The sequence below is a fragment of the Symsagittifera roscoffensis genome, chromosome 5 (assembly GCF_963678635.1).
Source record: "Symsagittifera roscoffensis chromosome 5, txSymRosc1.1, whole genome shotgun sequence".
Classification (NCBI taxonomy): Eukaryota; Metazoa; Xenacoelomorpha; order Acoela; family Convolutidae; genus Symsagittifera; species Symsagittifera roscoffensis.
The window spans coordinates 31,347,063-31,363,676 of NC_087066.1; the positions used below are offsets into that span (position 1 = coordinate 31,347,063).

At 36.1% G+C, this 16,614-nt stretch overlaps 1 protein-coding gene and 1 long non-coding RNA gene across 2 annotated transcripts; both read right to left on the reverse strand.

Moving 5' to 3' along the window:
• Positions 1–528: 528 nt before the first annotated feature.
• LOC134845488 (uncharacterized) lies at positions 529–8,294 on the reverse strand. Its single transcript, XR_010162749.1, has 3 exons — positions 7,241–8,294; positions 6,777–6,850; positions 529–567 (listed from the first exon to the last, which is right to left on the reverse strand). It is a non-coding gene; the product is annotated as an uncharacterized LOC134845488 (long non-coding RNA).
• A 334-nt stretch (positions 8,295–8,628) lies between these two features.
• On the reverse strand, positions 8,629–14,053 carry LOC134846701 (serine-arginine protein 55-like). The gene is made up of 2 exons (XM_063864086.1): positions 13,931–14,053; positions 8,629–8,835 (listed from the first exon to the last, which is right to left on the reverse strand). Exons 1-2 carry the CDS (start codon positions 14,051–14,053, stop codon positions 8,629–8,631), a joined length of 330 nt encoding a protein of 109 aa, XP_063720156.1.
• Positions 14,054–16,614: the final 2,561 nt, after the last annotated feature.

Below are 16,614 nucleotides of genomic sequence, written 5' to 3' on the forward strand. Positions count from 1 at the left end.
TCATCGTGATTTGGATCTAGAGGAAGATCGGCTCCTGGTCTTGGATCGACTGCGTCTTGCACTTCCTCCCTCGCGATCTTTGTCGCGGCTCTTATCCCTCGCCGGAGTGCGACTTCGAGACCTGGATCTGGACTTGGATCGCGAACCACGGCTTCTAAAATTTTTCCCAATTGGTTAGATATTTTTCGAAACCACCAATAAATTTGTTAAAAGTAATGCGAGAGCCAAAAATAATAATTTTTTAACAGCTGAAGTAAATGGGAAACCGAAGTTCGGAAAAAGTAAAATCGCTTGATTAAATTTTGCTCCTTTTTCTCTATTTTTTCAAGCATAGAGAGTACTTTATGGAGTGAAAAATCATTGATCTACAAATAAATCGCATCTTAATCGGAGGCTTACCTTGATCTGGAGCGGGACCTTGGCGATCTGGTCCTGGATCTGGATCTAGACCTGGATTTTCCTCCACCTCCCTCTTCGGTCATTGTGATCTTGCGACCATTGATCTCAGTGCCATCCAACTTTTTAATGGCTTTAATCATGTCGTCGCGTGTCTCAAACTCCACGATTCTAAATCGTTTTCAGATATATTTTTGAAACTTCTTCATATCTTTAGTAGTTGTTTCCATTTTATAAAAACATCGAAACATCGGTGCTAATGCCTAAAAACTATTTGGGAATATAACTGCATTAACCGAAATCTTAAAAAATCTCTATGCTTACGTGGAATGACACGTGAATTTCAACATATGCAAAAAATTTGAGCTACAGCAGCCAAAGGATTAGCCGAAAGTATCAATCAAGAGAACTCACATGAGAAGTCAATAAAAAGTAAATTCGCCCCACTGAGAGGTCAATAAAAAGCTTCGCCTCACTTGCGATGAAAGAATAAAAACAAGACGTTTTTTTTTCAAACCTATTACAGATAAAAATGTAGTAGATTAGACGACCAAAAAGACAATGGCTATTTAGTCACAAAATCTACAATTTCACAAACTCCAAGACTTTCTTGAAGTTTAGCTTCGGAACGGTAGTTAACCATGGTCAAAAATAGCCTAAGTTATTACTGTCTATCAAATTGTAAACCTCACTTTGGTCGCTTTGCTCTTTGCTCACTTGGTCGCTTGTTATTGAAAATGACTAATATGCTTTGCACCTAAAGGACATAGTCATATTTCAAGAAATTGTGAAAAATGGTCAAAAAGAGGGCGTTACTCCTCTGCCCAAATTTCTAGAGAATTTAAGGGCTTTTTTTCACGAGGTGGATGAGGCGTTAATTAACTTCTAAAAAACTTAGAATTTTTTCTTTTTGCTAATTGGTTTCATAAATATTATATTTATCACTTATTCATGACTCATTGATGTGCTTTTCTTTTGTGTAATCTATGGGGTACGCTCCTAGTGGGTTTGAAGAAAACCCTTTGCGTATCCTCACTTAACAATCTTGGGTAAACTGTTGATTCATTTATTATGTGATAAAAAATATACTTTTTGTTTAATGTAATAGTGTATCTGATTGTTGAGTGAAATTAATTCTTCTTCTTCTTCTTCTTCTTATTCAAATTAACTGGTCTTGTCTCATCAAATAAGGCTCAATACAATGCTGATTTAAATTATCCGGAAAAAACGAACAAAACTTGAATTTTCAAACGCGTTTTTCTCAAATTGGGCTGAGATTAGACAAAACGTGTACTGAACAAAAGTTGCTTAGAATTTCGTCAGAATTATTATGGTGCAATTTTTTCTCCGAAATTCTCAACCAAAATTTTACCCCAAAAATAGGTCATTTTGGCTTTTTAAAAAAACTTTTTAATCAAAAATTACGCTGACACTACTTTGTTAATTGATGAGAAATATATATCACAAGAAGCCTCTTACACAGCCCAACAAAATTCTAGAACAGTTGAATCTCCAAAAACCTGTATAAGAGAAAATATTTTTGCTTGATAGTCAAGAAATGTGATTTTTACTACATAAAACCCAAAATCTTTGCTTAAAAACAATTTTTAAACAATTTACTCACGTTTTTGGAGATTTAACCCTTCTAGAACTTTGTTGGTATGTGTCAGAAGCGTCTTGTGATATATATTTCTCATCAATTAACAAGTAGTTTCAGCGTAATTTTTGGTTATTTAAAAAAACCAAAATGACCCATTTCTGGGGTAAAATTTTGGTTGAGAATTTCGGAGATATTAATTCTGATGAAATTCTAAACAACTGTTCTTCTCTACACTTTTTCTCTAATCTTAACCCAAATTGAGAAAAACGCGTTTGAAAATTCAAGTTTTGTTCGTTTTGTCCGGATAATTTAAATCACCACTGTACTATTTAATAAGGTTACGCATGAGTTAATCAGAGAAATTTCAGGAACCTAATTGCTCAGATAGCAAAAGTTCTGTTTTCGGCCGAGTAAACAGGTTTTTTTTTGTCTAAAATACATCAACCACCGAATCCATGAGATATCTGGGTGGACATTTTTTTTCCAAACGGGAGACAATTGAGATTTAAATGATCCTCTTCTTGTTCCTCCGGGACGTTATTCAAAAAAAATTGACACAAAGCCGCATCAAATAATTGCACGAATTAATGCCGCCATTAGACGATAGAGGCCGAAAGTGACCCCAGATAAACCCAACAACTATTATCATGAAATAACAACGGCGGTTTCAAATTGAAACAATTTGTTACACAAACGAATAAGGGAAAAATAATTCTTTCAACAGAACGCGCAGGCAAGTTCAAACTCTCTATTTAATTTTTGCTTGTGAGTAGTGGTCCAACCGAATGTCCGCACGTTCGTTCGACAATAAGCCTTCGAAGGCTCTGGCAAACATTCGGTCCGATTTGACCTGCATTTTATTGAGTAGTTTACACAAAGTATATATAAATCACTTTGGCGAGGCAAATTTTCTGTATACCATTCTCGAGTACCCCTTCTGATGGTGTTTTAGCACTGCTGGAAACGTTGTCATCAAAAAAAGGGCAACAGTTATTGGAGATCGTGTAAACATGCAAACCATTCTGCATGGAATTTGGAATAAAATATTGGGTTTCATTTGTTTTCTCAAAAAACCGCTGAACTATCGATTGTTCGAACGTTCGACTAATGCTCGAATGTTGCTGACGAACATTCGAATTCAACTTTCGATCGAATGTTGCACCACTAATTGTGAGCGCTAAGTGAAAAATGATTAAGACAACATCGTTTAATAATGCACCTGTATAATTCAAGTAATGGCAAAAAAACAAGGATAGACGGTTACTATGCAAGTAGCACAGAATGTTCCAACGATACTCTAATTTTTTCAAATAAGTGTCATTTTTTCTGCGTGGTGTGACAAAAAAAATCTAAACGAGAAACTGGAACTTAGGAATATTCGACAAGAAGACTAAAAAGCAAATCGAACAACACTTTTCTAAAAAAAATGACTAAGAAAAGAAAAAAATCAAAAAAAAATACTTTCTTTTCAAATTTTTTTTTGAAGAAATTTGGAAATTTTAATTCAAAATCGGCGCTTAAAAACTCAAACAAAAACTTTATTTGAGTAAAACTAATTTTTTAAGACCTATATTTAGCAAAAATAAGCTATTTAAAGCCTGCTCGCTAGCATTATTCGCTCGAAAATCCAAAAAATTAAAACCTGAATTTCTCAATACTGGGTCTACATTTTGGCAAATTTTTTGAGTCGTTCGAATCACAACTGAAAGGGCTTTAATATGATATATCAGTCGATCCATTCGTCTTGCGAGGAGAACAAAAAGAAAAAAGAAAACACACTCGAATACAAAGTTTCTCCACATTTTTCAAATAGTCGGAACAATAAGCAGCTTTTTATCTGAGGCTGGCAGGTCAAGCAGTCAAATTTTCCTGCGCAGAAGACGTAAAAAGGAACTGATTCACTCAAAAAGCTACTTATCTACCACAGAAAAGTACAACAGACGAAACAATTAGTTCACTCTTACTTCAAGAAGTGTTAAAAGACGGCGAGCACCTTGCCGAAACAAAATCTTTTATCAAACAAGCTCAAGCCACCAGTTTAAAGAAAAGCAAGAACTCACAATATCTGTCAGTGAAAAAAAACAATCCAAACCGAATTTACAGCTTTCAATGATCAAGCTAGGAAACATCAAAATGTTTCAAGTAATTTCATAAAGCCAATCGGATGACGAAACGTTTAGGTTTTTCTAAGCAAGCTATTCCAGCTACGAAACGTTGAAAAATTTCATGTAACTCCTTGAAGCGAATCGGTTGCGAAACGTTAAATTTTCCAAGCAGGCTACTCCAGCTGAAAAAAAACTTTGAAATAGATCAAGGGTTTCTAAGACCGAATCGTTTGCGAAAAGTTGAAGTTTTTCTTATTGAAGCCATCCAGCGGTGAACAAATTCATGTTGTTTTTAAGACCGAAACGTGTTGCAAACTCAGTTTTATACAGCGAGCTTTTCGAGAGATAAATTCAAATTACTCCAAATTGTTATCTGATCGAGCCCTTTTGCAAAAAATTAAAGATGGCCAAGCGAAAAAACTTTGGAAATTTTAAGTTATTTCATAGAGCGAATTGGTTAGCAAAAAGCAGTTTTTGTTAAGCAAGCTATTCAAGCTACGAAAATTTGATATTTAACTTTTTTCCTGAAGCAAATCAGCAGGCAAAAAATTCGATGTAAGCGAGCTTTTCAAGCCTCAAAGTAACAAAATGTTTCATAACTGAATCGATTCAAAAAATTTGGACCAATTGTTTCGCTAAAAATGTTTTTTTAAACCAGAAATTCAAGCTTAGAAATTCAAACCAGAAATTCAACTTCAATTCAACTCAATCCGTTCCCAAACAATTAGTTTTTTAAGCATAGAGGGAGCTGTTCCTAGTGGATTAGTTTCAGACTGAAAATAATCTGTAACCGCAAAAGTTTGGAACAGAAATGGGCATGTACTGTCTAAGCTTACAGTTCAATCGAGTCATCTTGCCCAATGAGTTCTTTATTTAGAAAAACACCTGGAATATTCCAAACTTAAGAATATTGTATAGATCTAGAAAATTCTTTGACTTCTCATAAACTTAGAGCCTTCAAAAAAGCTCAAGATAAAAAGTCCTAATGCGCTAAGAGCGCAACGTTTCAACTTTTCTATGGAGCACAACGTTTAAGAAGTCTTGGATCAAAATGCTCAGGAGGTATTAGGCCAGAACTTTCAATCATTCTTAAGTCTGGAAGTTTCTAGAAGTCAAAAAGCTAGACGCATAAGCAAGATAAGTTCAATTCAACTTCAAAGCTAGACAGTACCTGTCCACGTTTAGTCTAAATTTTTGCGATTACAGATTCATTTCAGTCTGAAATGAAACAACTAAAAACAGCAACCACGATGCTTAGAAAAACTAAATTTTCCTAGGCGATTCGAGCTAAAAAAATGCTGGACTAGCTTGATTTAAAAAGCTTACAAATTTCCCACACTGATTCAGTCTATGAAATAATTTGAAAAACTTCTGACTTTTGTAGCTTAAGCAGCTTGAAATTTGAAATTTTTTCAATCCGATTTACGATGTGACTGAACTTGAAATTTTTCGAATTTTCATTGCTTAGACAACTATTTTTTTTGAGATTCGATTGATTATTGGAGAAGGGCTGCAAGTTAGATTTAAAATCAAAAATTTTCAACCTGTTTTTCTCGAAATTGCAGAATTTTTGGAAATTTTTTAAATGTATAGTCCGATACTTATTCGTGTTAACTGATGTTGCGTGAAAACCAAAAACCAAACCAAAAAAGAAACGAATACAAATTCCTCCCCATTTTCGATGGTTTAAGCAAAATGTGTTTCAAACAATTCCATTAATAGTGTCAATGAAGAAACAAATGCTTATTATACAGTTTCCATGAGTGAAAAATGTATGATGAGACTTTTCTCTATAAGGACTTAAAAAAATCTAGGTAAAAACCCAAACCTATGGAAACATTTTTCAATCGCTAACTCATTTCTAGCTCGAACATAAATTATCCGAAGAAAGCCAGCAAATTTGAAATTTTGTTCTATATTACTAAGTCGAGACTCCATTTTCACACAAGTACCACAAACGACAATGATTGCTTCGTGTAAAGCTAGAAATCTTTGTTTTTATATGCTAGGATGAACATTAGACTGTCAAGAAATAGATCACGTTTTTCAGCCACAGCATGTTTTCAAAGTAAAAGCATTCTAGTGTGAATGACGTATCAAACTAATGAAGCGATGCATCTTTCGTAGACACTCGTTGAACCAAAACAAAATCGGAGTTGTCAGTGGTACAACAATTTTGGAAAACTGTAAAACCTTCTAAATCCCCCTACCTGTCCATACGCTCTCGCATGCAAAAACATCATTACTTCTTTTAAAACACCAAGTACGAAGCAACAAAGCTGATAGAGATAGGCCGATATTTTCAGCCAAAAAAAAAAACGAAATTAGTGAGACTCAAAATTTATCTCGAACTGGTAACTGCTCGAACTGGTAATTAATTTACCCTAATCAAAATTCGCCACAAGTGAAATAGGGCGTAATAACAACGGGTATGATATAACAACGGTTCTCTAAATTGAAAATGCCACAAATGAGCAACCTGATGAAACGACCCAAAGATAGAAGAAAAGATGTTTAGAGGATGAAAAGTCTAGTTTTCCCTAGAAAAAATTGTTTAAAGGATGTCCGGATTGATAACAAGCATTTGCACTCACAAGCAGCAATAAACGATAAATAACTTCTTTTAATGACACTTAATGGGGATTATGTAATACTTAGAATCTCAGTATTCTTACCCGGTGCGGTCCTCGCCCTTGTGGCACTCGGCGAAGGTCACGTTTCCTCCCTTGCGACAATAGTCTTTCAGGTCCTGAAATCAAATGACAGTTCAACTTAATCATATCACGTTTTACTATTACGTACAAAACTGGCATAATTCATAATCATCTATAACCGCTTCGGAAGGTAACCTAATATCGTAGAAGCCCTTTAGATACATGAACTATCAAAACACGACCAGTCATCGTAAACGAAGCTTTACAATGACTTTTAAACAGAAAAAAAAAATTACAATCTTTTTTGCGATAACTGTTTTATAACAAAAGTTTGGTTTGGTATTCAATAAATAACCCAGCGTGAAATACTTTCCAAAATATTAAACCCTAAAACCTAAAAGGTCGAATTTAACTATTAAAAACCCCATTCATGTTAGCGCTACTTCCTTTTTTGATAAAAAAAAGTGTTTCAATATCGCTTCTACCCATCATAAATCCGACCGAGAACATCGTTTGAAAGAACATCTAGCGATTTGAACGTCTACATGTGACTGAACGTGAGTTTGCCCCTGCCGATCACTATCACTACAGCCTCATGACGTCATGACTAATGTCCTTGTTCAACTCTTTACGTCATTTTACATCACATCACCTCACGAACATCATCATCAGCTCACAGTACAAATTCGAGAGTGAGAAACATCTTCCGTGTAAAAAGTCGAAGAAACCAAACTGAACCGGTTGAATTGAATCGAAATGATTGGATTGATTTTGAGTATGTAGTGGACATCAAATTAAGAGGTTATGTTCGCGGGAGCGCTGCGGCCTGTTGTCGCTACGCTCCGCGGGGGCAAAGCAACAGGATGAGATGATGATCGATGCCTTGTACGTAGAAGAACTCTATCATCTATATCATCTCATCTCATCTGCTCGAGGAGAATGAAGTGACTTCGCACCGAGGACTGAAGATATATAACTATTTAATCATCGAAAATACCAACCCAGCTAATTCATAACTTAAGTTCAGTCAGCCTCATTTTGAGCTTTAAAACCCTCCGAAACATCTGCTAATAACAATCATAGTAAAATTTGAATTGAACTGTTCGTCAAAAGATGGACCTAAATCTAAATTTAGTGTACACAGAAATTTTTAAAATAGCGAAAAAGCCTGAAAAGCAGGGGCGGATTTAGCCCCCCCCCCCTCAGGGATTCGACCCCCTGCCAAAATTTCCAAAAAGTGCCGAAGAACATTTTTTTTGGCGGCCTGTTTTTTAAAATTTTGCCTGGGCGCAGAAAATTTGACCAAACCAGGGTCTTTTTACTACGTTGGGAGAGCTCGGAAAATCAAATTGGTCAACCTAAAAAGAAAGGTTGAAAAAACCCTCGAAAGTTTTTTGAAAATCCAAAATCCGCCCCTGCTGAAAAGTAATCTGTTTCTGAAAAAAATTGAACCAAGCCAAATATTAAATTGGTCTTTTCAAAGCGTGGAATATTATTATATTAGACTCACTATGATCAGGGATCCGACCTCGCTTAAATTTATATACCTGCCAGCTGACACGTGACGACAGATTTTCCACTCTCACTCGGTATTTGGTTCTTGTAGGAGGGCCATATCTAAACGGACAACAGACTAGAGTCAGACACAACGTCAGAAAAATAACAATAAGAAGGCAGAAGCCAAAATGCACAGGATGCATGCCACTGGAAAGTTTTCAAAACACTAAAAATTGAAACTAGTTCTTAAATTTTACCCAGACGTCGTCAAAAAAACGTTGAGAAAAGTCATTTAAGTTTTGCTAATAGAATTGGTAAATTTTGATTTTTGAGACCTAAAAAAGCCAGGTCACCGCGAGAAATTAACAAAAGGGCTTTACTTGTCGAGCCAAATGGGGGTGCGCCTTCTCTCTCTGCCACGTCCACCTCCTCCTCCTCCGCCCCCTCTGTAGTCGTCGTACTCGTATCTGTCACTTCCATGAGGGGTTCCCCTCGCCCGCTCCACCCTCACTCGCACTCCCAGGAGTCGCCTGCCGTCTAGGTCTCGGATGGCATCATCGCCGTCACGTCCGTCCTCAAAATCCTAAAATGGGATTTGAAAGATTATGGCTGAAACTTCGCAAGCCTAATCGAATCAAAAGAAAACCACTATAAACACTTCTCAGAGAACCGCTACTTAACTTGAGCTGATATTTAGGAGCAAAAAAGCATTACTAGGTAAAACTTTGCAATAAATAATGCCAATCAACCAAATTGATTGGCAATATTTTTAGAACCTCATTTTTAGCACGCATTAGAAATTTATTGTTGCGCCCAATTCACGAAATGGGAAGGAACTATGAGCAAAATAAGATTTTTGTACCTCTGAATTTGACTACTTAAAATAAAGCTCATAGAGGTTCAAGTAAGGATTATCATATTAAAGCCCTTTCAGCCGTGATTCAGATTCCAAAACAAGTTGTCGGTTTCGTTCCAGAAAAACGGGTCTGAACTTCCCGTTTTTCTGGACTAAATGACCAGAAATTTACGAACGATACTGAACTCTCAGATCAAATCTAAGGCAATTTTCACATTGATTTAGCTCGGTGAATTGACATATAATAAACACAGAGGCGAAGCGGAGCTTCGCACCGCTTGCGATACAACAAATATAAAAAAATATAGATCAAACAAATTTGAATGTTAAAACTAGGCGAACCAAAAATTTGGTATGGCTCGATAAAAAAAACAACTAGGTGCCCAGCTAAAGCTCTAGGCACGTGTTTGATATTGAATGTCTTTGCTACACTGATGTTGCACGAAAAATGTGATTTCAAAAATTGGACTTTGCACAAAACCTTAGTTGTTTCTCTAGTAGAATAAAAGAGAAGCGTAAAAAATTTTGAGATAATCATTTTTCCCAAGGAGATAGCATTTCTCTTACAAAAAAAATTAAGGAGGTGTCGCTTTTGCAAGAACAATTATCGCCTCCGGTTCTTTCAATTGAACTTTTCATCTCAGATTTGATGGTGTAAATTTAAAAAAATCAAAAAGTTTTAAACTGTCAAAAGTTCTAAAAAACGGTCAAGACTACCCAAAAATAGGCAGTGGCCGCTCAAGCAGAGAAGATTCCCACATCCGGGTTTCTTAATTGAACACAACCTGAGAATTGGCACGGTAGTTTTCGCTGAGTCAAAAAGTTTCTTTGACTTCTTTGAATGCCATAACTTCTTTCTTAAAAAACAGCATAGCCAATTATAAAGGTAGGCTTTTTTTTTTTTTTATTTGCCCCCGGCCTGCTCAGTGCAGGACCAACCGTGGGGGAGGGGGGATGTCATCCATTTTGCCGCAGCCGGTCCCACCTTGAGGAGGCGGATGACACTAGGACCCCTCCAGCCGTGACCGAAGCGGGGTTCAAGGTAGGCTTTCAACAACCTGTTGCTCGATTAAACCTATATTAGATTTATCAGGATATTTCCAAAAAACCGTTAACAAATCAAACATTTGACATTTCCAAGAAACATAACTTGTTCTAATAAAAAATAGGGTGTAGCCGCTTAAAAAGAAGGAACTCACGCAACCTGTTATTTCGATTAAACCCAAAATCTCAGATTTGGGAGGGCAGTTCTCGAGAAAAGTAATAAAAAACAGTCAAAAGTTCAAAATTTCGACGGCCATAACTTCTGGTGTCAAAAAAAACTGAGCGTACTTGCCTAAAAAAATGTGCTTCCCAAAAGCCGTTCATTTATTCGATGAACGGCTTGTGGGAAGCACATTTTTTTAGGCAAGTACGCCCAAATTTTTCTGGCACCACAAGTTTTGGCCGTCGGAATTTTGAACTTTTGATTGTTTTTTATTACTTTTCTCGAGAACTGCCCTCCCAAATCTGAGATTTTGGGTTTAACCCAAAATCTCAAACATGGCAGAGCTGTTATCGAGAATACTTAAAGTTTCAGTAACGGTCAAAAAATGAAAAATTTTAATTTTCAGATCGCGATAACTTCTTGAGTAAAACTTTTAGCGAGTCTTTGAGTCCATTAGTCCAGAGGAACTTCCCACTATCTGTAATCTCATCGAACTCACAATATCAGATTTGAGAGGTTATTTACCGAGAAAAGTCAAAAAGATCCAAAAAACGGTCAAAAATCAAAAATTTGACTACTTCGAGGGCCATAACTTTATGTGTCAAAAAAAATTGGTCGTAGCCACTTATGCAGGGGAGCTTTTCAAAACAGTTCTATCCATTTAAACCAAAAACTCATATTTGAGAGCAGTAGTTTTCGAGAATACGAAAAAAATATGGGTCAAATATTCCTCCACACTTTTCGAAGGCTGTAGACAGAGGGGTCAAGTGAAAAAAGACTTTAGGGAAAAGTGCAGACACACAGAGGATTAAGCGGTCTTTCAATCGATACTCCTATTTTGAAAATTAAGAAAACTTACAGAGAAAAACTAAAATTTTTGTAAAAAGTGACAAAAAATTTCCAAACGAAAAAAATGAAATTTCAACAAACAGATTGATAAAAATACAGACTTGAAAAAAGCGAAGGGGAGCACTAAAACTGTGTTGATCTTTAAATCTCCCAAACTAAGGTCATTAAGCCAATGAAAAAAAGGCCGAAACAATTTTGGCCATGGAATTTTATTAGCGAAAAAACAAAAGAAATATGAAGTCAAGGTAAATAGAATTACAAAATGTAGACGTGAATCAAACACTAAAAACAACGCTAAAAACACTAAAAACTTAAAAAATGCGCGTAGAAAAAAAACAATTCCGAGATATGACAGTTAAGACAAAAACAGATAAGCAGACAAATAATTCTGTGACATATTTTTTTTTAAACAGAATATTTCCCGTTTGAAAAAAAGGGGTCCTGGTCTGACTCTAACCCAAGACCTTTGCCGTCCAGTTATATTCGTTGCCTCCAACCTAAGTTGGCCAGGAACGCTAAGAAATTTGAATACATTACGAATCAAAGTAGAGATGAGTCCAGACGTCCAGATGAGTCCTGTGGACAAAGTTGTTGATGGGGAAAAAGTCTAGAGCTCGGTTGCAATACCCGTGCTTATCGTAAAACCCGACTATCTTAAACGTATAATCGGAAGTTTTGGCTTTCGTTAAAAAAAGTACAATCGTACAACTTCAGATCAAAATTCTTACTCAATTACAACAACCACTCAAAGCTTCTCAGATTTTTTTTGCTGCTCGACTATAATTTTTGATTGCACTCCCGAGAACATTTTTATGTTGGAGTTGAGCCGCCTCTTATATCAAACAATCAAGCAGCCTTAAATAAAAAAATCATGGTCTCGCGCCCGCTCCGCCCCCCCCCCCCCCCGTAACCTTAGCATATATGGGCGCCAAAGGCGCCTTGAAACTTTTTGGGTCATTCAGCCAAACATGGATATTTTCAAAAGTAGGCAGGGATCGAACCTCTGGTCGAAAATCCCCCCCCCCCCCCTCTTAACCCTAGGTCGCTACTGATGATCTCATATCTTCTAAGTGTTTTTCCGTTTAATTTGCCGTATATCGTATAACGTGTACAATATCGTACATCGAATTAAGTGATTTCGTACAATATCGAGTTAAGCTATTTTTAAGTCTAATTTTTGCAGCTTTTGGCCTAACTCGGTCGCCCTTGCTAGAAAAAAATCAACAGAAAATGTATTTATTTTTCATTCGATTTTTAATTTGTGTCTTTTTTGAACTTCATTAGTTGTGGTCGGAAAATTTTGCTCTACTCGCAATGCCTCCAGCTAATCTTGCTGTTTAATGTACTTAATTTTCCGTATTTAAATACCACTAACGTGTAACGCACCTACGGTGCTTCGAATTTTCAACAACTCATAAAAAACGGCAAAAATGGAAAAAAAATCAGCATCCTTTGTGTGTACTCTGACAGCACCGAGTTACAGGGTTGGTAATTTCAAAATTTGAAAAAATTTCTATTCAAGTTTTTTCAATTCAAATTTTTAAAAACCATGAAGTTTTTTATATCAAAGTTCTTTGAAAAACTTCAAAATCTTTGAAAAATTAAGAAACATTACATCTCGAAATCTAAAAATTATTGGGCAGTCGCATTTGGACGCAAGATTTGCAACTCTTATGAGAGCTCTTACAGTGCCCAGCTACAGCGTTGGGAACTTCAAAATTAAGTTTTCTAAGAAAAAAACTTTTTTGAAAAAACCAGAAAAAAACGTCGTATCTTGAAAACAACCAAAAGATTTGAGCAAGTCACAATTGGAGGCAATATTCGCAATCCCTGAGAGCACTCTGAAAGCCCCCAACTTCAGGGGGTTAGAAACTTCAAGATTTCAAAAAAAAAAACAAGTTTTCTGAAAAGTTTTTGAAAAATTAACGATAAACGTCATATCTGGAAAACTACAAAGACTTGAGCAGTCACATCTGGAGGCAAGATTCGCAACCCCTGGGAGCTTGAGAATACTCTGACAGCTGCCAACAACAGAATTCGGAAAATCAAACTCACAAAAAAAATAAAATTAAATTTAAGTTTTCTGAAAACTTTTTGAAAAAAAAATCACCAAAAACGTCACATCTGAAAAACTACAAGGATTTGAGCAGTCAAATTTGGAAAAAAAACTCACAACTCCTGGGAGTACCCTGACAGAGCCTCTCTATAAAGGGGGGTCTTCAAAATTTTTGAAATTATTCATATCTAAGTTCTTTTAAAAATTTTGAAAAAATCCTAAAAAACATCAAATCTCGAAAACTACAAGGATTTGATCAGTCAAATTCAGAGGCAAGACTCGCAACTCCTGAGAGTACCCTCACAGTTTCCAACTACAGGGTTGAGAACTTGAATTTTTTAAAAATTAAGTTTTCTAGAAATTTTTGAAAAATCTCGAAAACTGCCGTATCTCGTAGCCTAAAAGGATTTGCTTATTGATATATAGAGGCCAAAATCACAATATCCGGAGAAATCCTGAAACATCTAACTATTGGGTTGCTACTTTCAAACTTGGTGAAATCAACACTGATTTCAAACAGGAAAATCGAAAAAAATCTTAACCACTGCAATATACGATATAGCTTAAACGTGAAAAAAACTCTTTTGTTAAAAATGCAAAAATAATACGTTGAAAAAGCTTAAACATGGCGAGATAGCGAAGCCCGCCTTTAAATATATAATAGATTATATTTTTAAATGATTCATAAACAATTGACATGACATGCTTACGACGAATGCGAAAGTGCCCTTCATGCTGATCTTCTCGATGCGGCCATACTTCCTGAAGAAGTCCTCCACGTCTCTTTCTTTGCATTCGGAGGGTATGTCCCCTAGGTAGATCTGTGCAGGCATATCCAAACTCTGAAAAACAAAACACCAACATATAGAACACCAATAAATATTTGTGCAAAAAATCGCGCAGCATTTAGTACAGTAAAAAAAATTCCAAACCTAAGAAAAGTGACTGCAGGTAAAAACTATTTCAACAGCTGAGTCAGGTCACCGATCTCTCAACTCGATAAGTTAGCACAGAAACAATTAAGAAATTGTGCGACTTTGATCGGGAAAAAAGGACAGACGAATAACAATACACTGTTGGTGCAATCACAAAAAAGACTACAACCGAAAACCTTCGACATTACAATAGCAAAAACCTCAGGTAGAGTCAATAAAATGATATTTACACCATTTTTTTTCTCTCGAAATTAACCTATTTACCAAATTTTTCTTAAAATAACGCACCATAATCAAAACATGGCCAACAAACACTTCAAAAGATTCAATGAACTCAGGTGAAACTGAAAAAATGATTGATTTTTTTGAAATTTAGAATTACAAAGAAAAAAAATATATCACATTGAAGCTCACTTAATTTCAGGAAATTTTTATTATTAACACTTTTTCATCTTGACACGAAGCTGCGTTTTGCTTTAAAACCTACTAACACTAGCGGCCGATAAAGCAGCTACATATGCTGATAAACTTCCAATGCTATCCAGTAAAAAATGCACCAAATAGAAACAGACAGTTTTTGCATGTATTCAATTGAAAAATCATACGCTTAAGGCATCCACACCAACTTTGCATGTTATAAATTGGAAAGCATAGAGACAAATTATGAACAAACTGTGCATTTCAAAAAAATTGCCAGATATATTGAGTTAGAAAATTTCTGAAATCGAGTTTTTATTATAGTGTTGTTGTAAGAAACATATATCTTTTTCGGTTTATCTGACAAAACAAAAATGCATCAACTGTGTTAACTTATAACTAATCGAATGTCCAAACACATGAAAAAAGATTGTAAAGACGTGATTTTTTGAATAAATGAAAAATTCAATTTCAGGATACTGTAGTGAAAAACAAAACCAGCATTAGGTTAGCTTTTGAGCAGAAAAAGCCATAAAAAGTGTTGCCCTAAAAAATTTTGAGCCATGAAATTTTTCACCACAACCGACCCATCATTTTTGTACACTCATTTCTGCCCTCCAACAAAAATAAGTTCGTCGAACAAATTAAGCCAATAAAACATAAGCCCAATCCATGTAGGCCAAATAAAGCTTTCAAACGAAAAAACCGTGTCTGTACAAAACAGTCCCATACAAAACAGTCCAATACAAAACAGTCCGAAAAAACATAGCAAAGTACAAAAAAACAGTCCCATACAAAACAGTCCCAAAAATAGTCCAAAAAATAGTCCAAAAAACAGTCCCATTGATCGAAGTGATAATTGTTCTAGAAGCTGATAAGTAAATTTATCTCATATTAAACACATTTTGATACCAACTAATCCGGATAACAATAGGTAGTATAGTAGAGAAATTAGAACAACCTAGATAACAGCAGCGGCCACTCAATAAGAGCAATAACCTTCGAAACATTAAAGTTAACGCAATTTAAGAAAGTGGACTCTTTTTTTAATCTAAGCAAAAAGAGACAGGTTGTTCAATCTGTTTCATTTTCAAACACCTGACAACACTCAATAGAAACGAAATTCACTATCTATCGATGGAAATCATACTTACAAACAAAAATTCTGAGTTACTGATTTTTGAAGGGTATGCTTATATTAAACACAGAACACTGGCAGACAATTCCCTTTCCTGGCGCTGCGGACAAAGTAGCTGCAATGGCCGTGTGCGTACAAAGGACGACTCCGTTGAGATCGTTAAAGATCACTGCCACTTCCCCGATCCAGCTGACATCGAAAAACGTAAGTTCAGAAAAACACTTAAAGATCGAGCAGCAGTATCCGATGTAACACCGCGACAGACTATTTTCGCAGCCCAACGTGATGTGAACCGAGAAACAGCTGTTCATTTACCTAGTTATTCTGCTAATCAGCAAGCTGTAAATAGAGTTCGACGCGAAAAAAGACGCGTCACAATTGATTTTGAAGTAGCTGTGCGAAACTCAATAATAGCTACCCATCAGAGTGCTCAAATTCAGTTTTGTTTTTTCCATATGAGTCAAAGTGTCTGGCGACATGTTCAGTCGTCAGGCAATACTCACAATTACAACAATGACCTTAATTTTCGCGAACTTATTCGAATGCTTCTCGCAACAGCATTTCTACCCGTAGAGGACGTCCCCACAGCTTTCGAGCTTCTGCAAGGTATGGCATCTGAAGAAAGTCAACCGATTTTCAATTATTTCGAGGACACATATATTGGTAGACTGACTTCTCAAGGACGACAGAAGCCCAGATTTGATATGGAGCAATGGAGTTGCCATCAAAGAGTAAAAGACGACCTTCCCCGCACCAACAACGCTGTAGAAGGTTGGAACAGCAACTTCGTGAAACTGGTCAATAGTAAGCATCCATCATTCCCAAAACTGATCGAGAAGTTCCAGGACGAGCAAAAAAACGCGGAAATACTGTTGGAAAGAATGTGCGCAGGACAAAAAGTAGC